Genomic DNA, 27,648 nt, shown 5'->3' on the forward strand with positions numbered 1-27,648 from the left:
CAGAATTCCTACCACAAAATGCCACATATGTAAATCTTTTTGTTTGAACGCATCAAGTCAATCTATGACTATCTATTCAAAACAGTTTGGTTACCTCATTCATTTAGAATTCCTACAATTGCAGGACATATTTCACAATAACAGGAAGCTCTTAAAAGTGAGATTAATAGATTGATGCAATCTGACCTCCCCAGACCAAAAACCCCCAGTTAAAATACATTTTAAGAAGTTCTCTGCTTTATTCATAACTGTCTGACCCAAATCCTGACCCAAGTCTACCTATGAATTAGAATAAGAGAGAATCAATCAGTTTCTCACTAGGATATTAATCAGTGGAGCTGGTTAAGTCAGATGACATTTCTGAATAGCAAATGATAAACTGACAAATTAGAGCAATTCTGCATTCATATATGTATGACTTGTGTTTAAATAAGAACCTACAGCAGACTAATATGAGCGAACATCCTTCATTCATATGGAGGAAAAAGGGGCACAATCACACACACAAAGGGACACATATTGACACACAATATCACTGTTCATGTAATTGTATCTATGCAGAGGATCAGCATAGACTGTGAGCTTAGATGAGAGGCAGAGGATTGAAAGTGGGCGAGTCATTGATTTAATATCACAACATGACACGTGAAAATCTCATAAAAGGGAATAGGATTTTATTTTATTTGCTATATATAATGGTATCAGGCATTACACCACCCTAGGCAGAAATGTCATTTACAGTCTACTACCATTAAATAATTCACATCCAACACTCCTATTCACTAGTGGTTAGTTGATGTGTGAGTGGTTTCTAGATGTGCTGATGAAAAGCAAAAAAGTCCATAAGTGTAGTTATTAGCCACGCTAATTCAGCTCCCAGTGCAGCTGATGCTGACATAGTAGAGCTTAGTGTAATGAAAGATAAACCACATGTGGTGATGAGTACAGCGGTAATGTCTCAAGTTCTATAACTGCCACAATATTCAGAACCCTTTTTTAATAAGGTAACAAGATTACTTCTCCTCTGACGCCACCATCAGGACAAACTTTACATTTCGGCCCCATTAGTGGTAAGGATCCTATAGTAGCAGGTTGTATCGTGTATTTTCCTTCATCCAACAGTTTTGTTTCCAGGTGTGTAGTGAGCATGTTAGCCTCACAAGGCCTCGAGTCTGACAGCAAACCTTTAGTGTCATTTTTTCTCACAGTGCATCTAAAATCGTAACAAAATCAATAATAAAGTCCAAGTACCGTGACGATTTTTATGCACACAAAGCAAAAAGTATACCTTAACAGTTTATAAGGTGACAAATGTTTTCACAGAAAATAAATAGTTTACCAAGTCAAGGTGTGGATAATGTGGGTGTTGTAAGAGTGCGTGCATATAGCACATGCATAAAAAGTGCCCAAATTTGATCTTTTCTGCTCAATAAAAAATCAAATAAACCAAACATTGACAGCCACAACACTAACGTAGTTAATGATGCTGTGTTGTTGTTTAAAGCATTATTAAGACTATAGTTTCACAGACAGCTAAGAAATGTATTCTGGGGCTTCTTTAGTCCATGTCTATGAAGCTGTTCTATTATTTTTCATAGATTTTAAATGTTAAACTGTTGTATAAGACAAACACAACATTTCATTTACTTTGGTACTTTGAGTAATATTGCTGAGTTGTTGTAAACAGTGGCTTTAAATGATCTTGATTGTACTCTAATCTACAATCTGGATTTATTTGGTTCCAACTGAATGTCTTAGCTATTTCATCATTACTTCATCTTATCCATACTACACTGGCCATAGTGCATAAACAAAAGGTGGCTGATAGCAGGGCTGTGTCAGTTCTGTGACTGTAAGGCCTCTTTAAGGTGCTTTCACTCAGAACTTGCTGAGGGGCGGCAGCGCCCCCGCCTTCACGAGCACAGCCGAGAGCAGGTCTGCAGGCCCAGAAGGGTGGGGCACAGCAGTGGCAGAAGGGTCTCCATGCTTGTTCTCAGAGTTCATAGGTGTGGGAATCCTCCCTCTATTCAGCGTAGTCTTGCCTGCCCCACTGTCCCCTCCTCCACCCATACTGGTCTTGCTGTTCTCCGCTGTGGGGATGACAATGCCCAGGTGGGGGTTGCCAACCATAGCTGTGCCAGTGTGCTCCATGCTGGTCTGACAGCAGCACAGCAGCCGGAAGAAGGCAGCCCTCATCTCCCTGCTGGACAGAGTGTATATGAGAGGGTTGAGGGCAGAGTTGAGCACAGCCAGGGCAATAAACCAGTCCACCTGGTAGAGCACAGGACACTTATCTGGGCTACAACCCACATCCAACAGCAGCAGGAGGAAGAGAGGGGCCCAGCACATGACAAACACTCCAAGAACGATAACCACAGTCCGCAGCAGGGCCAGCGAATGCTCTGAAGGCCGGCTGCTGACCCTGCGGCCGCTAGAGGTCACCAGGCGGTAGATCCTGATGTAGAGGATGACGATGGCTACCAACAGGGCACTGAAGACACTGATGCAGAAGGCCACATAACTCTTAGCATAGAGTGGCAGCACAGTGGAGCAGGAGGCCAGATTGTTCAGGCAGTTCCAGCCCAGGCTGGGAAGGGCACTGAGCAGCACTGACACAAGCCAGCAGGCCGCCAGCAGTCCAAGAAGTCTCCCCCGACCTGCTGTCTCACATGGACGCAGACGCACCATAGTCATATGCCTCTCAATCCCAATGGCAAGAAGGCTGAATGTGGAGGCACTAAGGGCCACAAACATGCTCCCTTCTCTGGCCAGCCACTGCACTGGTGTCAGGAAGAATGTGTTGCGTCCTGAGGTAAAGATATTAACCACGTAAGCCACACCAGCCAGCAGGTCTGACAGTGCCAGGTTTCCAATGAGGAAGTACATGCGGCTATGGAAGCGCTTGTTCCTCCAGAGAGCAAGGAGGACCGTGACGTTCTCCAGGACAATCAGCACGCAGATGAAGAGTAGCACAGCCATCTTACAAGCCCCGCTACTACGAGGCCGGTCCCACTTCCCTGAGTGGTTGTAGTGGCTGACGATGACAGAGTTCATCCCCTCCTCAATTATGTTCCCCATACTGTCTGCCCTTCCTGGCATTCCTCAGTCACACAGCAGAGGGCGCCACAGCACTGGACACTTCTCAACCTGGCAGTGATACAACTGACATCATATGGCCTCCTCAAGGTCCTGCCAATCAAATGTTTGGGGATAAAATTTACTTTTAGAAGTTATTTCGAGCACTTTTAAAGTAAAAAAAAAGGTTACTTTTTTACACGTTTTGGTTAATTTAAGTGACATATATAAGAATAATCTTAAGAAAGGAAAGCCATGTTCAAAAACAAAAGGAAAAAGCATTACTGAAGTTAAAAATCTCTCATAGAACTGTCTTTGGCAAGATAGCAGCAGCACTTAGAACATATGTACCACAATATTTAAAGCAGACTATGGATATAACATTAAAATAAAGAGGAGCCTTTACATTGTAAGTTCTTTTTTACTATTAGCCAACTGTGGTAGTTATTGCTGTTCATAAAGGGTATGCCATAAACCCTATAACTTGACTACTTAATACAATAATTTCTGGCTAAAGTAGTGTGACTCATGGATAAAAGTCAATGTAAAATTACCCTGATATTACGCTTCAGGGTACAAGCAATCCTGAGGTCGGATGAACAGGATTTTCTTATAATTAAACTCATTATGTGTATAAACAACTATTTAACACTATTAAAAATGCTTACGGGCTATTCCATATTGCTTAAAATGTGTATATTCTATATGAAATAAAATGTGTAACACAAGTTTAATGAAAGCAAGATACCTACTCTTGAGTTTGAGTAACGGTCCTGTTTTGGAAAAGTTGGCATGCAAAGTATAGAGTTAGTATTTGTTTTCTTCATCCCTCACTCCAGCTACAGAAACTTGCCGTACCTTTCGGCGTTATTAGCCTCATCTAAACATCCTGGCGGTGTGGAAAGATTTGCAGAACTTGGTAGACGTGTTGTTCTTATCTCTTGCGTAAAGTTGCGCTGGTACAAAATGTGTTGATGCCAAAAAGTATAATCGACGTGTAGTCAAATGTCCATATCTTGTCCTCGCCCGTAAAAAAAAAAGTATCATATCAATGAAGTACAATCCTCCACACATCCACGATGTCCTGAACTTTCAGCGTCCTCTCCGCACTATGAGACTCTTTACAGCTCGGACCGCTCACCCCTCCCAGCCACTGGGGCGGGATCATCCCTACCTCTCCAATTAAGGTTTTTTTCTTCACCATTAATTGTGAGTCAGGGGAGAGGTCAGACACACGTCGTGTTTATGTTGGTGCTTTGCATTTCAAACAAGCAGTACACTGAGTTTGACTGATTGGATTGTTTTTTCAGGTGTAGGTTAAAGAGTTTTGTTTTTGTCCTCTATGAACAGAGAGCAGCTGACTGTATCGACAAGAACACCTAATTTGTCTGTTCCAGCGTCATAAAATTGCAGCACTTACTTGTCCCAACACATGTTACAGTTTTTTGCCCCAAGGCTTCTTGTGTTCCTTAAAGTTGTTATCTGTTTTACACCTACTGTTTTAATCTGGACTGCACCAGTATCAACTTCATATCTTGTACATTACATTGTTGGTGTATAAATTCTGGCATTCTCAACCAGATATTTCTTCTCAATCCATTTAGAAACAATGCCCAAAAAAGGTTTAGATTCTGTCATCAACAGTTTAATTAAACAACACAAGCTCACATGTGTTGTTTTCCCTTCCTGTTGGATTCACGCCCATCCACTGGTAGAGCCACTGATTTTATAATGCTTTTCTATCTGTGATTTGATGAGTCATTATTTTTGGTTAAAAACAAGTTATAAGCTGGAATTGATGGGAAGCTTATTGGGTCACACATTCCTTTTCCTTATATGTACATGGTGTTAAAATGAAAAATATACCATAGATAAGGAGAATAGAAGAGTATCGGAGGCTAAATATGACAACAAGGTATATGGAGGTCTCATCTGCAGCCCATGATGTTGCAAAAACAGTTGATCCTCCACCAACTACTGAGTGGCCAGCAGAGTAAAGATTGCAATTATGTCAAGTAATTCTTATTTCGTCATGTGTAACGATATGAGACTCTTGCTGAAAACGGCGGATTTGCTCTGTCAACCATTACTATAAATACAAAACTTGCCCTAGAATTCCACAGTGTTCCCAGTGGGTACCAATCAGACTTTTCTCACAGAGAGACCAGGTGATGTATGACTATAGGAGCCAACTGACTTGAAGAACACAAGAGAGAAACCACATCTGGAGGACTGTGTCTGGCCTGCTGAACCCTCCTCTTCAAGCCTGCTTTGAGCTGGCTGTTCATTGTTTTTAAAAATCAAAATGCACATTTCCAAGAACAGTTATCCCAACCATTGGATGGTGCAATGGCTGGAAACAGATGGTAGGGGCTGTTACTTCTCATTGAGTGTTTACGCCAAGCATTTTATTATAACTTTCCCACATGATGGTCACTGACTTTAGGTACCGTAACACACCCATGGGAGAGAAATGGTTCACATTCAGCCTGGCAGGGAGAAAAAGACAGAGAGAGAGAGAGAGAGAGAGAGAGAGAGAGAGAGAGAGAGAGAGAGAGAGAGAGAGAGAGAGAGAGAGAGAGAGAGAGAGAGAGAGAGAGAGAGAGAGAGAGAGAGAGAGAGAGAGCGAGAGAGAGAGAGAAAGCTGACCAGGAGGTCAAGCAAAAACAGGATGGTTGAGAGTGAGTTTGAGAGAAAGGGGAAAAAAAGGTTTGGGAGCAGGAAACAAATTAGACTTGAATTAAAGAGGACAATAGGTGCAGAGCTTGGTCTTTTATCTCTAGTCTTTGATTTATATACTGTCGCCCATAAAGTTGGAATACAATATTTTTTACTTCTTCTCATGAAATGATTGTGACAATGTGATTTATTCTTGATAGATAAAGTGTATATATTCTCAAAATTGTATTGATCAATCTCATTGCACCTGGTCAAAGGTGATTACTGATGTGTATAAATAGAAAATAAAAAGAGGAATGTTACATTATGTTTTTCATTTCTCTTTGCTAGTGTTGGCTATGTTTTCCAAACTGTCCATATGTTTTTTTGTTTTGTTTTTGCACTCTTTATTTTTGCTGGATCAAATACGCTAGAATAGCACTGAAAAGGCCAGAAATTGAGATTGTGATGGATGACAGTGCTGGCTAACAGTGGCCGACAGTATAACAAATTTTGATAAAAAGAGGGGGAGATGGAAAGAGACAAGAGACTGAGGAGCGACAGAGCAGACAGTTTTCCCCTTATTTTTTTTCTCTCTCTGTCCCTCTGGTATCACTGATTGTGAGGAGTTATAGCCTGTCTGGCCTTCTTGCACATGTCAGTCCAGGGACTGCAGATTAATGAATGACCCCCAGAGCTGTTGACTTTACCCTGAGCAGCAAGCGATGTACCAACCCTCTGACAACCCATTCATAACCATATGAAAACACCTCCAAAAGCCTTGGCTGTGTGTTGTTGCAAACTGGATGCAGACTTCCTGGATGATTGGTTTTGTGTTGAAAGGAGGAAATGTAGCTACAGGTCATCGTGAAAAAATGGCCTTGGTGCCTTTCGGTAAAAGTTTGTGTAATGGTGATGCTGTTGGTGTGTGTTTCCGCATCTTTGTGTGTGGTGCATGTGTGTGTGGCAGCTGTGTGTTTACTTGTGCAGCATTGTGAGACAGAGCACTCTGACGCAGGCCCTGGTGGTGAGTTATGTGTTTGGGAATGCAAAACGTTATGGGAACAAAGGAGGAGCTGCAGTGGTGGAAAAGGAAGGCCTCTTGGGCCGTCACCCCACTGCCCTCCTGCCATTTACCCACACCCACTGAAATACTACGAGAAATTTCTAACCACATACTATTTTAATATGAGATAGAGATAGATAAAGAGTTTTTTTGTTGCGGCACCAGTTAGTTCCAGTAGCAAACCTTACAGCTCTACAGCAGCGGTCATTCTGGAGAAAGGTTGTGCACCTACAGAAGCTCCGCCCCCAAATTAATGGACGTGCATTACCAAGGCAACGACCAGAAGAGAAATATGGCGGAATCCTCTCACACATCAGGAGCAGGAAAAAAATTGTCTCATGTGAACACAATAGTCCAGGCATGTCCAAACTATTCCAAAGGTCCATGTGGCTGCAGGTTTTTGTTCAAACCAATCAAGAGCACACCATTTGTACAATCAGCTGTCTATAGACTGAGATCAGCTGATTAAATGAATGAAGTCTGGTGTGCTCCTGCTTGGTTAGAATGAAAACCTGCAGCCACATGGCCCTTTGTGGAATAGTTTGGATGCCCCTGCAATAGTCCATCCACACTCGCCACCTCTCTGCAGCCTCCCCACTTCTCAATTAACCTGCCTTTAGTGTCCACAGGACCAGCCTTATGTCAGCTGCAGCTCCTCGAGGGCAGAGAGGACAGAAACTGGTCAAACTTCACCAGCCTAACTGACAGCAGAAATGTATAAAACCAACATAGTTTGCATGTTGCGCTCCACGGGAAAAAAATTAGTGTTTGTATTTTTTGATTCTGTGATACAGTTAATGAGTTCAAAACACATATACAGCAAAATATTTGTGTGATTTAAACAGCTGACTGCTCAGATTCACTTCACTAAATGCAACAGAAACAGACTCAGAGTATCATGAAAATATGCAGGGTCCCCATGAGACCATATCTGATCAGTGAGAAAACATCCTGTGTGAATTGGCCATGGTCTTTCTCTCTCTGGTTCGCCAGTACTCCCCCACCTTTTTACAGGTGCTGGAGATGAGAGACTGTCTTGTCCTCACCAAGACAGCTGCTCCAAGCCATTGCGTTGGTTTCCCAATCTACAGAGTTAGTGCTGTGAAACAAGAGTCTTTGTTTCAGTGCAAACACAGAGTGTACAGGTAGTAGAACGGGAGGAAATATTAGTGTATTGTGTATTGAAAAATCTTTCTCCAGAAATACTGACTCTACCTTTAACTGACATTGTTAGATCCACTATTTTGTCAGATCTGTAATTATAAGCAGATATTGACAGACATCTTTCATCTACTCCTCAAATGCCCTTGTTGGAGCATTATCTTTATGTATTCTTTTTTATCACACTTATCACACTTTTATCACACAAACAAGCTAGCCACGCTACCGACATTAAAAGACCATTTCTAATTTTTAAAAATATTTATTTATTCATGTATTTATCTTTTTCTATTTAAAAAAAAACGTATTTTCGTTAGTCACGCTGGTTTGTGTGTATGTGTCATCTGTCCCTGTTTGGTTCTGAACTGATTTGGGTGGGTGTGGGCATAGAGGATTTTGGACATACTGGTGTATAGCCATGTCTGTTTTCTGACTGTCTGTTATCACTATATGTCATGTTGCTGGAAAATCCCAATAAAAAGAGTTAAAAAAAGAGACCATTTCTGATTTGGAGCAGTTGCTGCATTTCATGTCATGGCAGCACAGCACACCTTAAGCAAGGTGCAAAAATCGATGACTCCTTAGTGGAGCTTCTGCAAGACAGGAGATGGAGTATGATGCAGAGGACACTGAACTGGTGTTTCAAACATGAGTTGTGTAAGAGATTGCACTTTGTTTTACATTTCATCTTCACATGGTATGCTTCAAAAAGAATGAAAGAGGTAAGAAAGAAAATGGAATTACAGAGAGAACAGTGGAGAAGATTAAAACATTTCTCTAACTGACCAAAGTTTACAATGATGCTACATTTATTTCATTTGTCACCGGACTCTGGAATAATCTCTTTGTAAAGTTGAGAATATGCCCCTTACTTAGAACATAGATACTTTAATAACATTTTTACCTCACTCACAGTATTAATTGTCAGTATTTACCTGTTACTCTGCAGACACCTTTAAAAATCTTTTTTTAGACTTGACTTTTTCTATTTTTCTATTGTGTTGTATGTTTATGCTTCATTTCTTATGTGAAGCCCTTTGTGATGTCTCTGCTCTAAAAAGTAAGTAAGTAACTTTATTTATATATAAATTTACCTACTTACTACTTACATATATTCCGTTGCCAATCTGTTGCAAATCTCAGCAGGATGATACAAGAGAAGAAACAACAAACTAGACCCTGTTAAGCTTAGATCATTGCAACATTGTCTTTATCTCCAGGAGCATCACATATTTCTTACATGAAACATGGGGTACGTCTCTGTAGGAGGTCATGAGTAGAACTCTGAGGGCTGATAGTGTATTTGATATAGTGGAGCTGCTGGTGGGTTATCAGCAGAGGCCTGAGCTCTTTGGGAGCACAAGGTGACTGCTTGTCTGAGGCCAGCCTTGCTGCTTCTTTTAGATAACCTTTTTATCTGCATCTAGCTCAAAATAGCAACAAGCACAGATGGAAGGATAAATGGATAAAAGATGGCTGTACAATTTATTTCCATGGCAAGTTAATCATTTTGTTAACTGTGCATTGTCCTGGGCAAATAACACGCCTCTCTTAATTTCTCTATTCTCCAAAGATATGTGGAAAAAGATCATTTGCAATTGATGGAAGGAAATGAGATTTGATAGAGACTTCATCGCAGTTGTATACAGTTATCAGGAGGGAGGAAGAGGAAGAAATTATCAGCAAGGAAGGGGAAGAAGTTTATATCTTTAGTCCGTATCAAGTCCTGAATGAATACAGTCTGGCCTCTCAGACCCAAACACATGCCACTTTTTGACAATGTACTTTGGAGGTAATTAAAAATCAGAGACAAAGGGTCAGATCACTCACATTGCAAAATGTATGCTGAGTATGGTGAGTTTCAAAGATCACAATTTAAGATTTTGAAGACTCAGAGATAAAGCTCTGGACTTCAATGTGACATTGAGTGCTTGTAAACATGGCTCTACGTCTGAACTCTTCATCATAGCTCCCTCATCTCTAATACGTCACCATGGTAATGTGGAACTTACGATGTCAAGAACTTTATGGCATTATTTATTTTCTTTACGATAGGGGGGCTAACACACTAAATAGACTTCAAGAGCTTGCCTCGCCAGAATTTGTTAAAAATAACTTGGACCTCAGTCAAGTAAACAATCATGCCCGATTTTCTCAGAACAGCTTTTCTGATGTCTGGGAAAGCTTGTGTAAGAATCCAGTGTGTGTGTGTGTGTGTGTGTGTGTGTGTGTGTGTGTGTGTGTGTGTGTGTGTGTGTGTGTGTGTGTGTGTGTGTGTGTGTGTGTGTGTGTGTGTGTGTGTGTGTGTGTGTGTGTGTCAACACAGATGAGTTTGCGTAAACCTTACTATGGGCATGATGCATGTCTATGCCCTGTTTACTTGCATGTGCCAGTGTTTTTGTACAAGGTTATCGTCTCTCCTTCACACCAGAATACAAACATCAAGGGGTTGACTGCCACACAGAGCAGAAAACATGCAGCCGTTACTGTGCATCCTATTTTGGGAAGTTTGTATATCTTGGCTGGCTGTGTTGTGTCTGTATGCTGTTCTATAAGAAAAGGTCAAAGGTACATTTCCCTTAAGGCAAGCACTAACAGTCATGCAGTCCATTTTGGAGCTCTGGTCCACAACCCCAGTCATGCACCACCCACCAGCCCCAACACCCACCTCACCAATCTCTCCCACATCCAGAGATTCCCCTTCACCAGCCCCACACCCTCAGCTGTCCAAGGAGAGGCAGCTAGGAGCCTGAGAAAGACCTAACCCACTGACGGAAACAGACCAGACTCCATCTCCAAATGCCATCAGTACAGATTTAGAATCACTTCAACCTTTTTCAAGGATACACTTTTTCTCCATTACTGTCTTTCGAACTAAGTCGCCAGTTTTATAATAAATATTGGCAGTACAACAATACACTGTAAAGAAACAAAAAGACTAATACATACATATATATACAGTATATATGAAGTACTATATGCCTATACACACACCTGCTGAATGCTTATACACAAATACATAAAAATCATTAGAACATAATATGGTAACTTAGACCAGAGATTCTCTTAGGTGAAAACATCAATTTTCTGTTTTTTTAATAAAATGATGGTTTGACATTTTGGTAAATACTCTTATTTGCTCCTTTGCTGAGTGTAAGAGTAGCTGATACCATTCTCATGTGTGTACAGTAAATATGAAGTTAACGTCTGCAGTCAGTTAGCTTAAGTCACTGCACCTGGATTGAACAGAAAAGATAAAGGCTAGTGAGTTTCTTAGAAGTGCTTGTAGGCAGATGTAGCTACTTTTGGCTAACTGCTTCCACCTGATACCAGTCTTTGTGTTAAGCTAAGCTAACCAGTTGCTGGCAGTAGCTTCATGTTTACAAGAGAGTGGTGCCAATCTTCTTAACTCTCAGCAAAAAAGCACATATGGGTATTTCCTGAAATGTCAAACAATTTTTTTTAGATAACAAAGTAACTTAAGAATAAATATTAGATGCAGGTTAAACAAGATGTATACAACAATAGTGACCACACAAACCTGTTACAAAATAAAAACTTAATACAAAATAATTTTATAAAGAGGAATCACACCTCACTATTTATAATATTTATATAAATCAATCAATCAATCAATCAATCAATCAATCACATCTATCATAATCATATCAAAATGAGAATGAGAGAACTTAGCTGTTCTTTAATAAAATGATTGTTTGATCACTAATATTTTCTATTTCTCTTTCTTTTAGGCTGCTTTCACTATCAAGAAAATTCAAAACAATCAGATAGAAAGTTAAAGTGAGTTTTTTCCACTAGTCTCACATTATTGTTAGTCCAGTGAGTTATGTTGTGTTTTCAGATAACTTTTGACTTCCTAGAAAATGCAACATTTCAGCCAATGCTATTCAAAATATCATTGTAATTAAAATCACCACATCGAGGGTTTTTAGCTGCATTGAATCAGTCTGTCATTATGTGTTCAAACAGAAACTGAAAACTCCTTTGTGAGAAGTGTCATAACCAGACAAACTTAGTGAAACCTTTAAATATGCTTTGCTGACCTAAGCGAGGTTATGGGCACGATCATATGTGCAGAGGTATTTTCCCAGCATGTGACCCTGCCGCAGTGGGAGGAATGGTGAATGTGTGTGAATGAATTACTGTGTGAATGGCAATCAGTCAGCGCAAGGCTAACAGCCTCTAACTGACAGTGGGCTCTGTGGCCTGTGTGACACGGTGATGCTCCACATAAAGAAAGGCTCGATAGAGATCTGCAGAGGTAGTAAAGGCTACCATGGTGAGTGCTCAACCAGCAACAACAATAAGACAGAATGGCCATCGGGCACGGCCATACTAAAGCTCCCTGGCTCCAGAGCCACACTGGACAAAATAAAAGCTAAAAACACACACTTCACATCTCATTAGACAGGGCCACTGTGACAGCTGACTGAGGGCCCAAAACAGGGCAACTCCACAAAGTAAACCCAACAAGTTAAATGAATGAATGGGTAAATAGCATGAATTAGAAAACAAGCTGACTTGCTTTTAAAGTTAACATTGCCATTATACTTATTGTTTTGGCATGGTAATGTTTTATAGTCATTGTCTCAACCACACCTCTTGTCTGCAAAGCCTGCCAGATGTTTTAAACATGCATCGTTTTTCGGGTAAAATATCAAGGAATTGTAATCCCATCTACTAGGGAATAGGTTGTACATAATTCCAGTGGTAGAAAGTGAATAAATACATTTTGTCAAGTGCTGTACTTGATTCAGTTTTGAGGGATTTTAGTAGTTTACTTCAATATTTCTAAAGCTTTATTGTGATTTTTTGTGACAGCTATAGCTATTTACTTTGCAGATTAGAATTAAATTGATAGATTATTTTTTTAAATAAAGGCCTATACTCACTGAGCACTTAATACTATATTTTGGTTACTATGGTTTGGGTCAACTTGTCTCCTTAGAGGGAAGGGTCGCTGCAAATGTATACAAAGTTGTTCTGAGTGATCACCTTTATCCTATGACGAAACATTTCTATCCTGATCGGAATGGTCTCTTCCAGGATGACAGTGCCTCCATCCATAGGGCATAAGGGGTCACTGAATGGTTTGCTAGAATGAAAATTATGTGAATCATATGCTATGGCCTTCACAGTCACCAGATCTCAACCTAATAGAACACCTATGGGAGATTGTGGCCCGACATGTTAGACAAGTCTCCCCACCACCATCATCAAAACACCAAATGAGGGAAAATGTTTTGGAAGAATGGTGTTCATCCCTCCAGTAGAGTTCTGAGACTTAAAGAATGAATGTCAAGGCACATTGAAGCTGTTCTGGCAGCACATGGTGGCCCAACACCTCATTAAGATATTTTATGTTGATTTCTACTTTAATTTGTTACCCATTTGTATATGCACGGTACACAAAGTGTCGAAAATTAGCTTAACCTCAACCATGCATTTATGATAATGATGCAAACATGTAAACATTCTACATTAAACATTTGACTGAATTTCAAAGTGTTTTCAATAAAATGTCTAGAATGGTTGCTTTCAGAGTGTTACGTTATTATGTATTAAGAATGTAAGTAAGTCTATTGAAGTACTGTACTATATTTAACAGGTCTAAAGACAGCTAATGTTCATCATATGGGATTATCATCTGTACAACAGCACATAGCAGGGTTTGGCCTGTACCATTATTTTTGGAGGTTCTGGGCATTTGTCGGGCATATGTCATTGTAGTTTATCTGTGGACTCACACACACACACACACATAGTCCCTGCAGGCCTGCTGTTCTGCGGTCTACTTGTGTTTATGTGTCAAGAACATGAAGGTCCAGCACATTGCTAAGATCACGGCAATCTCCTTCACCTCCAACCCAATCATCCCACATCTGCCCTCCTGTCCCTGTCAGTGTGCTGTGGGAGCTCTGGGTCCAACAACAGCACGCTTCATCGGTGGTCAAAAAGGTTGGCTGTGATGGTCATGGGTTGTTTATTGATGGAGTGTGAAGTGAACAAGGGAGAGGAGAGAGCTGTGAAAGAGTTGGACGAGGGTTAATGTTGAGGGGAATGTGGTGTAAAAATAAACGAATAGTGGTGCAAACAGTGGAGCCAACAATGGCGTGTCAGGTCCAGGTCTGTCCCAGGTTTATGTGCCTTCTGTATAAACACTAAAGAATTGTCTGCTTTCTGAGATCATCCTTTCCAACGATTTGGCCTTTGGGCTGGACCACCACAAACCCAACATCACCGGAACATCTCTCAGGATTACAGACAGAGTTAAAGTGAGACTTACACACACACATGTACACACAACTGCTACAACCTTGCCCTTGCCGTGGACCTCTGGACTGTATTCCCTGGAGTCTAAACCAAAACAATCAAACCACTAACACAGGAAAGTGAACATATGTCTCCAACACATCCATCACCTTTAGCGACCAGTGCCAAGAAACACTCTGACACAAACACATTTCAAAAACATTGTCCTAGTTCTAGATATTATCGTTAAAATATTTACAAAAGCAAGGGCTGGCAAATGAGCTGGGCATCTTATCTTATGCATTCATGTTTGTGTTTGGCTCCAGCACACATATTTCATCTTCAACCTGCCACACTGAGACATATCCCAGCACCGTTTGGGTACACACCTTGACACCAGGCTTTGGTGCTCTTCAAGACAAAAATTTTATCAAGATGGAGCAAACGAAAACACATTGGAACTTTGAGAGTTTAGGGAATAATGTTTTCTCTGCAGCTCTCACCCTAATGGATTGTTTTTCATGGATGTAGACCAAAAGATTAAGACTTGACCCCTCACTGGACTGCCAGTTCTACAAGACCGTCACCATGAAGGCACTCGCTCACTTGGCATTCTTTCTGCCTTGGAAAATTTCAGTTCAAATATAGCCTTCAAGCACTGCAAGTGAAAAGCACTTTGAGAATGAACTAACTTCTATTGTTGAAAATCACAATTGAAGGAGGCACAGACTACACAGGTGGATTGTTTACATTGTACTTGAAGCTGGGTACAGTAATGATTATATAAATAATTAGTTAATTGAAAAACATGATTTGGATTATTTTATTTATGTAAGAAGAAACTTGAGTCATTAGCAAAGAAATCCAGCAGTAACAAATCCTATAAACAAAATGTTTACCATGTTGTTCAATATTAAGTGGTAAGATCATATGATTTATGTGATACACAGCATTGAAAACCAGTGACCGTTGACTAGTGACGTAACATTTCAAAAACAGTCTGAATCCACTCCCAGCTCATATGATTGTGTGGAGGTAGAAGGGGGCTGGTTATGACCACAGATTGGCTGTGGATTCAAACAGAAGTCTAGTTGTGTGCTGTATCTATGGCACATGTGTGTACAAACCAGTGAGTCCTCAGTTTGAAAGGCCTATGTGTCTGGGCGTCAGTGACTTAATGACTCCACTTACTGGCCCAATTCACACTCAGGTTCTTGTGCATATTTGAAAAAAAACAACACGTGGGGAAGTCCTACCAACAGAGAATCGGTTGTGTCAGTCAGATTGGAGGACAACACTTTAAAGTGCATGATTTACCTCCTTTGATCCTTACTCTGGTTCAAAATAGAATTCTGTTTATTCTTTTATCCAACAGCCATCATTTGGCATGTTTTCACTTCAGCAACTTGAAAAGTGACACCTTTCAAAAACTGAAAATGTTTCAAACCCAACACAGATCCTGAACTACTTATGTAGTGGATTGGGGCCAAAAATAGCAAACATATCCTAAGGAAAGGAGCAATTTGGCCAGAGAATCACAGAAGACAGAGTGATATAGGGGTTGGAGGGTGGAGAGAAACTAAAACAGGACAGGGCAGAACCACACACATCTTTCCACTCCTGTGTTTTTATTTGAGCTCGATGCGTCTCACAGGAAATGCCCTCCACTGTTTCCATGTGGACGTTTTCTTCTTCTATGGTAAAAGTCTAGCAAACTATTAATATAACAAAAGGAAAAGAGCACACTGTTATGAGAACACTGTATAGCAGTTTTCCAGCTTTAGTTTAAATCCTCAACTATCGCCATAATTTATGAAAAGTGACATTGAAGTCCCTGAGGTTGTCACTACCATCTATTAAATAATAATTAATCATCTGCCAGCCACAGCTGGGGAAAATATTAGCACATTTTCTCCCACCTTTCCTTCTATTCTGAAGATGTTTCCCCTCTTTCTATTTGACTTTTTGCCTATTAGCATCACAATGTGCTTGTATAACTTGCACTTAAGCAACATTGTTATGCATGAAACAATTTTTGTGCATGATTCAGATCCTGTGCTCCACAAACCATAGCCCAGGCATCTGATATTAGTTGTGGTGAGTTCACACGCAATACAGAACAATACACGGAAACCCAAGTCTCCTGAGTCTCATGATATCACCTTTGAATGTTACCATCAATGGAGGCAGATTTATTAGGCATCAAGAAGCTCAGTACTTCCAGGCTTGTGTAATAATCTTTGTCAGGGCATCAGCACACAAACATCTCAGTTATTGTCTCCTTTTAATGGAACACTCAGGGACCTTTTTGGCCATTTCCTGGCCACTCACTTGTGTTGTCATACTCTCCCCATTACTGCATGACTCACAAAGACATATGACCATGCTTATGTTTGATGCATGTGGGAGGTAATTTAAAATAAACATGGATGCAGAGAGACGGCTTCACTGTCAAGGCAACAACGGCCCGAGGGAAGCGTGCTGTCGGCTGCATGACCTCCTGTGTTTTGCTGTCTCTTGGTTTAGTGGGGAATCCGAATGGAAGCCCTAAATCCCATTTAATCTGTTACAGCGCTGGGAGAGCTGGGCACTCCAAAGCCACGCTATCTGATCATCAGCTTTGTACTGGTCTGCTGCTGGCTGCCCTGCTGAGACACAAACATCCTGTTTAGAGAGGGAGTGGGAAAACGAGAAAGAGAGAGAAAAAGAAACGCCAGTGTAAACTGAGTAAATGAACAAGAGAGGGTACTGACTGGAATGACTGTGCAAATAGGCAATGAAAGTCTTACAAGTACTCCGTGTTAACCACAGTAGGCTTCAGTGTTTGTGTACTCATCGGTTTTGAGGATTACATTTCTTCCATTGCAGAAAATTCAAATTGTAGACAGTGAGTCGTATTAGTATGCTTGCAGAAAAGCAAGACCAAACTGAAAAGCCAAAAGATTGAAAATTAGCCCAATTATGACTCCATGGCACTGATAGTAATCTCTTTCTCCATCTGAGCTAGTCAGACACAAGAGACACCATATGTAGAACTAACAGAGGAATGCTGACTCACTCCTCTCAGGATAAACTACCATACAATTAAACTTAGTGGTTTTTACAATGTTGACACTTGATTCCTGTGGAAGTTGTTGTAATAGATGTAGGAAAATAGTTTGCTGCCATGTTTAAGTTCTCAGTTCTCAGAATGAAGCCATGCACAGGATAGTATTGCCCCCTTGTGGAATGGTAGTTACAGTGTGGTAACCTATAATCATGCCTTAGAGCAGCAGGAGCCTTCGTAACTGACTTCAGTATGTAAAGTGCAAAGAATGTGGGTTAGGGTTGTTGATCCCATATTGAGGTTACTGCTCAAGGAAAGATACAGCAGCTGATAATAAAATAGCAGAAATTTTAGGAGTTTTTGTCAATTGTTTTTTGTAAATCAAATTTATTTTGATACATTATTTATTTCTTATACATTACATTATTACTACACATTTAAAAATATGTGCAGTTCAAACTTTGGAGCTACAATTTACATTAGTGTAAATGTAGTTACTAAATGTTGAAATTATGTGATCTGCATGGTTAAGGACGGCCTACATGAACATACAGTATGATGTTCAGTTCACACAGACAGCATCACTCACTGAATAAACAAGTAGCACTTTACTGCTGAGTTTATTTGGTTGCCTTTCCTCATTAAAAGTATTTCTGCAAATATTACTTAATTGTAAGTTTTGATTGTAATAAACAACTTCGTTTATAGAATGAAACCATAATATTACTCTCATCATACATAGCGAAAGCACAAGATGCATTTAGAAGTTAAACTTTGCGTATGTTGTCTCATGGTTTGGTCATCATTTAGTCATCATGGATGATTTGCGGTGGTGAATCCACGTCTGCTGATGACCATGTGCTCTGTGAAGAAATGAAACAGAAAGTAGTGTTGACCAGACAAGCTTAAAAAACGCACCGTCACTCCCAGGAAGTAAACTGAGGAATGAGGAAATAACTTCTATATTCTTTCAAGTCAAGTTATAGATTATTTATTCATATTTTGAGTGAAGTGGATTCAAACATATGCAAATGTCAATCTATTATATTATGTTGTATTCTATTTTTATTAAATTTGTCAAGACAATATTTAAAATAAATTTTTGTCAATGACAATTCCACCCTGGCCCAGTTATGTAAGATAGACATAGCTGTACCGACAACTGTATTTGATTAGTCATAAATAGTAATAAAGCTTAATTCTAAAACATGTATCACATGTTGGCATTCATGGTGCCCCATGGGATCACATTTTTCTGTGACGCATGGACGACATCTCAGTTTGTGGCCATCTCTTGTGACAGCTCAGTGGTTGCGATGGGGACTCATATAGACACAGATTTGCAGGACTCCAGGCAAAAGATGAATCCCTCTTAGAACTTGTTGACAAGAATGACAAGAAGTTTTTTCTGGTAATAATATAAGCAGATTTTAAATAAAATATTTGTTCTAGTGATCACCGTTCATTTAGCTATCCTAACCACCCATGCATCACCACCACCATCACACACAAATGACCATAACTCACAGAAGAGTTAGTTTGTTGTTTTTGGATAAATCACATTTGTTCTGGAACAAACCCACATTTGGGCTGAGGCCTGTCAGCTGATTGTCACCCTGTAACATCTGGCTACAGTGCCTGGAAGTAGTGTGTTAGTAATGTTTTCAGGGAGGAAAGTCTGAACCTGCACGTGTAGCTGCCTCTGTACTCAAATTCCCATCCTCTTTTCAGGTAGAGATATTACAAACAAAATTTTAAGCAAATAAAACAGCATGCTTTCTAAATGGTAAGAAACCAGAATGAGTTAATACAAATAAGAAGAAACACTTTAGTCACTACTTTAATTTGTGAATATTTGCAGCCCTCAGTTTCTATTGTCTTCTGTGTGTCTGCATTCCTTTGACTTTCTGCTCTCTTCAGTCATTGAGGCTCTGAATGTTGCAGTGGGTCTAATAAACCACAAGCTGATTAATGAATGACAGCCATGCTGGAATGTGGCACATATCAGTTCTCAAATGCCACTTTACAATAAGAAACGATACCATAGAACATACAGAACACTTTAGAGTATAGAAGAAGAGAAGAGAAGAAAGATGAGGTTAGGCAACGAGAAGTGGGATTAAAGTAACAAATAAAGTAAGATAAGAACATTTGCCCTTATTCTAAAACTGAAATCATCTGGCAAGCATGAACTCCGTTTCATATCCGCCTTTCATCTCTTAGAAAACAGGTAGTGCTGCCTGCCACAGCAGGGCGTCATGGGTTATGATTCAGTTCAGTTTCCAATGATAGACCACAAATTGTTCTCTGTTATCACCACATGCTTCTCAATATTCCACCCTCAGTACGTAAGTCTCCACTGCATTTAGAAGACATGAAGAACTGTTTGGATGCTGGAAATCTGTTCATTACAATGACTGAATTTGCATTCCTTATCATCTTCACTATCTTCTTATACTTATATATATAATTTAGTAATTTGATAGCAACTTAATAATTACACAGGGTACTTGTATCAAATAACTAAACCAATTTTAAAAAATCCTCACAAAACTTACAATGTATCTTTGACTGAAGCTAAGTGAGTATAAATATTGATATCCTACAATAGTACTTACATAAAACAATCCCAGCTCAAGGCTAACTTTCTCACTTTTTCTGGAGCTTTTCACAGTATCAGATAGTACTCATTGGTGGATGGAATTCATTAAGATGTTTCTGTTTATGTGAAAGCTCAGTATGATTTTATCCATACGACCTTGAGGACTTTTCACCATGATTTAAATTGGTTGAAACTGTGGAAAAAGCTATTAAGTGAGCCATAAATTGGGTTTATTTGCCAAACTATTCAAAGGGAAATAATACATTTTCATGCTCAACGTATATGCCATTATGACTGAGAAGTCCTTAAAGTGCGTATAACTAAGCAAAATCCTTCCGTGAATGAAAACTGTATGATATGGTTGAAAGTTCTGGGAAAAACTGGCAAGTGGACCATGAGTTTTATCATTTTGTAAATTGATTTGCTACTTTAATCTAACCTCACTTTTTTGTAAAAACATTGTAATTTTCAAACAAAGTTTATTTTTTTAAGTTTCTGTTTGATTATCATCCCATTTTTCCTCACATTAAGATTTGTTAGTAAAGATATCATGACTGCAAATGTCAGACCTTCTTTCCAGCCTTTTTGTCTTCTTGCTCTGTATCTACAGTTCAGTTTTGTATGGGGTATTTTATTGGTACCCTAAACTATAGTGCATTTTGTGGGCAGCAATCTGTTACAAATTAGCCTTCTCTCTCCTCCCAAAAGAGTCAAAACACACAGTATACGACCAACAAAGACTTACAAAAATATTGAATTGCCCTTTTAGTGAACAGCTTTTCTTATACACACACACATGCACTGAGTTAAAGACCCCTGTAGAAATAGAGGAGGCAACACAGTGTCCCAGCTCATATGGCCCTCTTAAAACTCTTTCACTGGGGAGCAATTAAAAATAGGAAGGTCTCTCAGTGAGGGGAGCTGCCTGTTGATGAACATTTTACATACTGTCGTGATCCAGCCCAGTTTACACCTAAACCTCTCACACAATTTTTAATATATGAAGGACCAATGGAATAATTTGTTGTCTGATACAGCAATTTTAAAAAGCAGATGTGATGCATGTAATATGCACAGATTAATGGGATGTTGAAGGTAAATCCATACGACTGATGATTTTTGGTATTTGAAAAGTCCCATTTTGTCTCACCAGTATCTTTCTTTTCTGATTAATTTCCAGGAGGTTTACATCTATTGTCCTCTACAGTACAGCCTATTTATTCTTTATCCAGTGCTCTAGTGCTTGTGCAACAAATTGTCAAAACATCCTACAATATATTTTATGCACCTGTTGCATCTGGAATGTCAATTCAGACAAGCTCATTCTCCATGAAATGTACACACAGACACTCACACATAAAACATTCACCAAAAACATTCTCAGGGGGTTACACGACTAACTCATGACATTCATTCATAAAAAGTGCCATAAAAGAGTCTAAACCTTGCTCCCTAAATAGAAAATCCAGGCCATGCAGCCACAGTCTCTCTCTAGACAAATGTGCTTTGTTCTGTTTTCTCTGTGTGGTTTGGCCTTTTGTTGTGCACAAAACCTACTCTTTTCTCTTCCATACCTGTTGACACATAATGACCATTGACAGTGTTGACAGGTGGAAAAGTTGGGAAGCAAGCAATTTGTTTTGAGGCCAATAAGTTGGTTCTTTTCCTCACACATTCTTTTTAAAATATATTTTGTTTATTCATTTTCATAAAACAAACTATAGCGACAAAAAACACCAAAACAGACAAAGGGCTCAGATATGTATGTAAAATAAGTAAAGCTCCAGAAAAAGTGAGAAAGTTAGCCTTGAGCTGGGATTGTTTTATGTAAAACAGTGAGCAAGCATCTTCTAATTGAGAAACTATAGTGGCTCAGAAAAGTCCTTCTTTAGTGTTTATTCATGTGAAATTATTTATTTGATACTATTAATTTAGTTATGAATCTAGCTGAAGTACATCTACATGAATATTATAACTCTGTCTTCTTGGAAAGGGGGTGCTCAGGCCTGTAGCTATGATCCATACAGAGACCAAAACTGACTCTAAAATAAGATCTAGATGTTGAAGAACTATCATATGTTGATATACATTAAAGTCCAGTGGCATGTTTTCCTGGCTGCACTATATCATTTCTTCTTTTTTGTGGTTTTATATATAGATCAATAAACTTATAAAAAAACAAAAAAAACAACCTCATGATCATGAATAAGAAACGCTAAAAATGGAGGTCTAAATGAAGATCCAAAATGTTTAGTTTATCGTACAGTAATACAAAAGTCATTTAAATGGGTGAAAATAAGATGCCACTTTATAATTTTGTTCTATTTGTGCTTTTTTTGTTTACATTAAGTCTTTTGTTTTTCATCTTTCCACTACAGTATAATGTGTCTCTCCACTTGTATCACCTGACTGATATCAAATCTATTCAAGCTTCAAACCTACAGCTAACATATGACGAATTAGTCATCATCATCTTATGATCTATTTTCTTTTGCTTTGGTTGAACAATGTCACGTGTGGTTAACATATGACTCTGCATGTCATATCTCTTAACTGGAAGCAGTCATTGGCTGTGGACAGAGCCTTAGCCTATATCTTTATCTGCTTTGACCATGTAACCCCTCCCTCATTTATCTTATAGTCTCAACATCCACCATATAGTTTTCAACCATTGACACATTCTTGGTTTAGTGTTGTCATTTCAATTGTACTTGAGTACTTGGGGTGAATCTGTTGTTTAAACAAAACGGGGGGGCAACACGGGGGGGGGGGGCATATGCCAATATTTACAGCCTATAAAACTGTGAAAGAGCACTGGCATACATAAAACTATTTCTCTCTTTTTTATTTTAAAGTAGCAGTTTACAAAAATATTCAGTGAGATAGGAGCAGAAGTTTTGAATTGATACCGAAAGTATGACAGCGGTTTTAAAACTATTATTAAAACTATGGGGAAATTCTCAAATGCCACCTGTCAGCAAGACCAAAAATAGAGAAATTACTTGGAAATAGCTCGATATAACTAACGGAGGCATAGTGTTCTGCTGAATCGTTGCGGCAATAAACGGAGCAGTACAGACGAGCAGACCTCAGCTACAACATCCGGGCAATAGGCAAGCTTGCGCAGAAACGGAATGGCGGAGGTAAGTGAGCGAAAACGAGGAATGTAATGACCCAAATGATAGAGAAACTGGACCGATTGTTAGACTTGTGTCACTCCGTACGGTACACACATCTGTCGGTGGTTTCACCGGCCAGTGAACGCCGGGTGAAAGAGCAACGGCGGGTTTAAAACTGGAGGAAGGGGAGGAAGAAATGGAGAAGCTCTCCGGCGTATCGCCTCTCTCCGCGTTCTTGCCTTTAAAGAGCCATTCCCTCTGCCTTGATAGTAAAGCCGTAGGAAACAATAGGGTGCCCGGCGGGGTCTCACACGGAGGTGCTGAACTATTTCAGGTGCGCACTGTGCGTAAAAAGTTAGGAGAGGTGACATGACTCGGCGGTAGTAAACTCCGACCCTCGCTTTCGGAAATATTGTGAACTAGTTATTTCCTTCTTGTGCCACTCGTAGTGAGCCGGAGAGAGGAAGAGACGTTCAGCACCAAGTCACAGGAAAGCGCCCCTGGCCAGACAGACAGCGCCCGACGGGCAGGGAGAGACACACCGCATTAATATTTAGCTTATCACTGGACTTTTAGCACTTCTTTATCCAGAATAGAGTCGTTTGAAGTGTAATCTAGTTCAGGGAGTGTTGGTAGTCAACGTGCACTGGGATGGGATTGTTTGGATCCTCAATGGCCTCTCTTATACCCCCCAAAGTTTTTCAAGTTCTTTACTTCTGTGCTGAACTCTTATGTGGTCTCAGCTGCACGTCTTCATCAGACACATGTCCCACTTTGTCTTAATTCATTTAGCCTAAAGCCTAGATTTTTTTTTTAAATTCTTTGACATGCTAAAAATGTGATGTTATCTCATATGAAAAACTATTTTCTGTTATATATTATCATTAAGAGGAATATTACATAAATATCAAGTACTATGAGTACAGTGTTATAATAATTCTGTTAGAAATCAAATTTAAAAAACTCTATATGGTTATATTAAAGGTGCAACTGAGTGCCACAATCTGTTGCAGAGTATGAAACATTTGTGTCCCACCAGCAGGTTCCAGGAGTTAGAAAAGGGCATTTTTAGTCACCTGCACTGTAATGGGATGAGCCAGGATCAGCCACTGATTGATCCCTCATAAGTTGTTTGTGTGTATTATGGGTGTGCACAAGCACCACAGATGCATATAGGAATGTGCTGTCCTTTTGTAATGCATCTCCATGCTGTTTTATATGACTTTTGAATGCTCATACAAAGGTGTGTCCGTATGTGTGAATCTGTGTCTGTAGGTGGGTGAAAGGCCTCTGAACCTGAGTGTGGAGGTCGTGGCCTAGTGGAGATCCTAAGGTACAGCAATGAAGACCCTCAGCAGGAGAAGCAGGAGTCTGTACAGGAGTTGGAGGAGAACTCTCCTCGCCCCATGAAGATGGCAGCACAATCCCACACTGTACGGTCAAGTTCTGCTATGTCTATGTTTGTGTTTAAGTTAGTTACTGTATGAAAGCCACAATCTCTTCAATGAAATGTGGTTATGCAAACTTGATACTGTAGCTACAGACCCTATGGCATCACCTGCAAACCATTATTCACATGAAAGAACCCCCTGAGGTATTATATGCTATAAGACCATTATATCTATCTTAAGAAGTTTGTATTTAAACTTAAATGACTAAACTAATAAACCTAATTAATGACCATTTTATAGTCTAAATGTATGTAGTGTAGTTGCTTTAACAGTTATATGAAATTAGATTTACAGTAAATTTACACTAAGTTTGCAAACATGTTAGATAAACACCACTGTTGTTTGGTTTTTTTTAAAGCAAGCTGTGTATGTAGCTATCCACACACATACTGATATCTTAATTCATTATGAACGGATAAAATAGATATGAATGGCATGATTTTCACACATTTAGATAATTACAAGCAGAAAACCCTTCGACTAAAGTTTTGCCACATGGACAAAAAGATACCACATAGTGTCATTATCTTCCTTGGGGCTTTTACTGTAGCTTTTGGTGGAGTAATGCAAACAAAACATTCCCCAGTCAACAGTGTTGGATACTGTAATCATTTATCATAATGTTTCCATCATTTAGCAATCATTGGTGTGTCATTATTTGCAATCTGTAAAGAATATCAAACAGATTATTCAATGTTGTTGGTCAAACGTCTATTCTACAGTTTATTATTGACCATTAAACTTTGTTTTAAGGCTAGTTCCAAATGTATTTTTTTTAGTTTTTAAGTTAAGTTAGTGGCTTTGCCTTATCACAAAATACACCCTCAAATCTGCACATTGACTGATGTGTTCTGGCATTTACTCAGACCCTTAGTTTATTGACTGTATGTGTTTGCCTTACAGTTCAGTCCTTCAGTCTTCTTTTCATTTATTCTCTTTTTTCCATGTTACTGTCTCACATTGCTTTGGTTGGCTATTAGACTTGGGCATTTGTCCTTTGTGCATTCTTAGAATGCCTTTGTTTTGGCCACTTTACAGTAACTCTGCAACCTACGTTGTTTTGGTTAACAAGAGTGTCCTTGAGATGTTTAGTGGAGGGTATTTTCAAGTAATGCGGAAGTAATTCAAATATTTATGTGGTTTCTAACCCTCTTTCTCCCAATCATCTGCCACCACCTGTTGCTGTCTTCCTTTGTTGTAGGCTAGTGAGCTTCCCTTGGAGGAGCTGCTGGCTCTGTATAGCTACACAGTGTCAGATCCAGAGAAGGAGACCTATCACCTGGCTACCAGCCTGCCTGACATGACACTGGACAAGGTGAGATGCAACCTGAGGCATAACAGCACATATACATCTCCTAATTCCCTTTCCCTGTTAGCATTAGTGATTGGTCGAATTAATATTTAGAAAACACTGCAGAGTGAAGTGCTTGGGATTCGTCAGTCAAAAGATGCGTGTACAAACATCAAACAACATGGGAATCCAAGGAAGATCATTGATAAATGAAGCATGTTTAATGTATTCTCTTCTACTGTGTTCTTTTCTGTGCTTTGAAATATCTTCTTCTTTATTTCTCATGTTCAGGATCAAATAACTGAGGACCTCTTTCCTGGAGAGGAGGAAGAGGAATCATCAGCTGATGATCTCACCCCCTCAGTCACCTCAAACACCTCAGATCTGCTCCAACGCCTGCAAGGTGAGTTACACAAAGATGAACATTACACACAACTTTATGACTTTTCAAATGATCTAAGATGGAAGTTGGCCGAAACGTTTTCATTCACAGCCTCAGACCCACCTTCACACTCCATTTTCCATGAGCGATTTTCTTGTGAAGCCTTGCACAGTTGTACTGAAGGAGAGCAAATTCCTGAAGTCTCTGTTTGTTTGAGTATTTTCTCTTGAGTTCAATTTAAATTATTTGTGAGAATTTTTTTATTGCTGAGACTGTAACTTGTTTCATACAGATGGGTGAAAAAAATTACAGGAAAAACCAACATCAAGTGTCATAATGAGGTGTTGGGCCACTATGTGCTGCCAGAACAGCTTCATCGCTACTTGGCATCTCTGAACTCTACTGGAGTGATGAACACCATTCTTCCAAAAGATATTTCCTCATTTGGTGTTTTGATGGCGGTGGTGGAGAACACTGTCTAATACATCAGTCCAAAATCTCTCATAGGTGTTCAATTAGGTTGAGATCTGGTGTCTGTTAAGGCCATAGCGTATGATTCACATCATTTTCATACTCATCAAATCATTGTGACCTTTTGATGGGGGCATTTTCATCCAGAAAGAGATGAATCCCATCAAGATAGAAATGTTTCATAATGGGATAAAATTGATCACTCAGAACAGCTTTGTATTGATTTGTAGTGACCCTCCCTCGAAGTGGACTCAAACCATGCCAGCAAAATACTCCCCACAGCATAACAGAGCCACTGGACCCCTTCACTGTACAGGTCAAGCATTCAGACCTGTGCCTGTTTTCCTTTGTCACCCATCTGTACACGTAGATGCTGCATTTCAATTACATGACTTGCCAGTGTTTATAATGTCAGGATGTTTCATGAAACCTTTGGATTTGTTTGTTCCTGAAGGAGTTTAAATTTAATCTAACAGCCTTCCCCTGTTTCTTTTATCTTTTATGTTTGCTGTTTTATCCTGAATTTTATTTCATACTGATTTAGATATATTGCTCTTTTTTTTTTAAACTTTTATGTAAAATAAAAAGTTCAAGTCCTTCTATAACTTTGAGTGCAGCCTACTGCTGCAATGGCCATGTTTAATTTGATGAAAATATTTTTTTTTTTATCTCAGTTGGACTTATATAGTTTGATAATGGTTAATAATAAACTGAAAAATAAAACCAATGAGTTCAGGAATGTTGTTGGAGAAAAAAACATTGTCAGCAGAACGATATGAACATTAGAAGAGTATTTACAATGTCTGCACAGTAGGGGTGTGATGATACACTCAGCTCACGAGACGAGACACGATATTGGGTTCACGAGATAAAGACTAGACAAGATTTTAAGTATATTTTTAAGAAAACTTCAATGAGGGAATACATGACTGTTCTTTTATTTGAAATTCACAAAATGGAAATTGAATTGAAATGTTTTAACTAATCATCTTGTAATGAATCACTTTAGTTCTACTTTCTAAATATATAATTATCATATGCAGTATACAGCAC

General features: G+C 39.4%; 2 protein-coding genes across 3 annotated transcripts in view; one reads left to right on the top strand and one right to left on the bottom strand.

Moving 5' to 3' along the window:
* Positions 1 to 1,613: 1,613 nt before the first annotated feature.
* On the bottom strand, positions 1,614 to 4,126 carry s1pr3a (sphingosine-1-phosphate receptor 3a). Of its 2 annotated transcripts, none has more exons than XM_062424181.1 (2): positions 3,934 to 4,126; positions 1,614 to 3,189 (listed from the first exon to the last, which is right to left on the bottom strand). In XM_062424181.1, the coding sequence occupies exon 2, from the start codon at positions 3,097 to 3,099 to the stop codon at positions 1,879 to 1,881; it is 1,221 nt and encodes a 406-aa protein (XP_062280165.1). In that variant the 5' UTR covers positions 3,100 to 3,189; positions 3,934 to 4,126; the 3' UTR covers positions 1,614 to 1,878. The 2 variants fall into 2 exon arrangements, with proteins under 2 accessions (XP_062280165.1, XP_062280164.1); XM_062424180.1 differs by lacking the exon at positions 3,934 to 4,126 and adding an exon at positions 3,828 to 3,838.
* Positions 4,127 to 24,287: 20,161 nt separating this feature from the next.
* mier2 (mesoderm induction early response 1, family member 2) overlaps positions 24,288 to 27,648 on the top strand; it is a gene marked incomplete in the record, with an annotated part of 10,271 nt that continues 6,910 nt past the window's right edge. Inside the window, 3 exon segments of the mRNA XM_062424466.1 lie at positions 24,288 to 24,433; positions 25,653 to 25,766; positions 26,034 to 26,145. Of these exon segments, the coding sequence (XP_062280450.1) occupies positions 24,407 to 24,433; positions 25,653 to 25,766; positions 26,034 to 26,145 (253 nt within the window).

This window comes from Scomber scombrus, chromosome 8 (assembly GCF_963691925.1).
Source record: "Scomber scombrus chromosome 8, fScoSco1.1, whole genome shotgun sequence".
NCBI classification, from domain to species: domain Eukaryota; kingdom Metazoa; phylum Chordata; class Actinopteri; order Scombriformes; family Scombridae; genus Scomber; species Scomber scombrus.

Coding starts and splice junctions, on each gene's coding strand:
- s1pr3a (XM_062424181.1), bottom strand. CDS start 3,099: ATGCCAGGAAGGGCAGACAGTATGGGGAACATAATTGAGGAGGGGATG.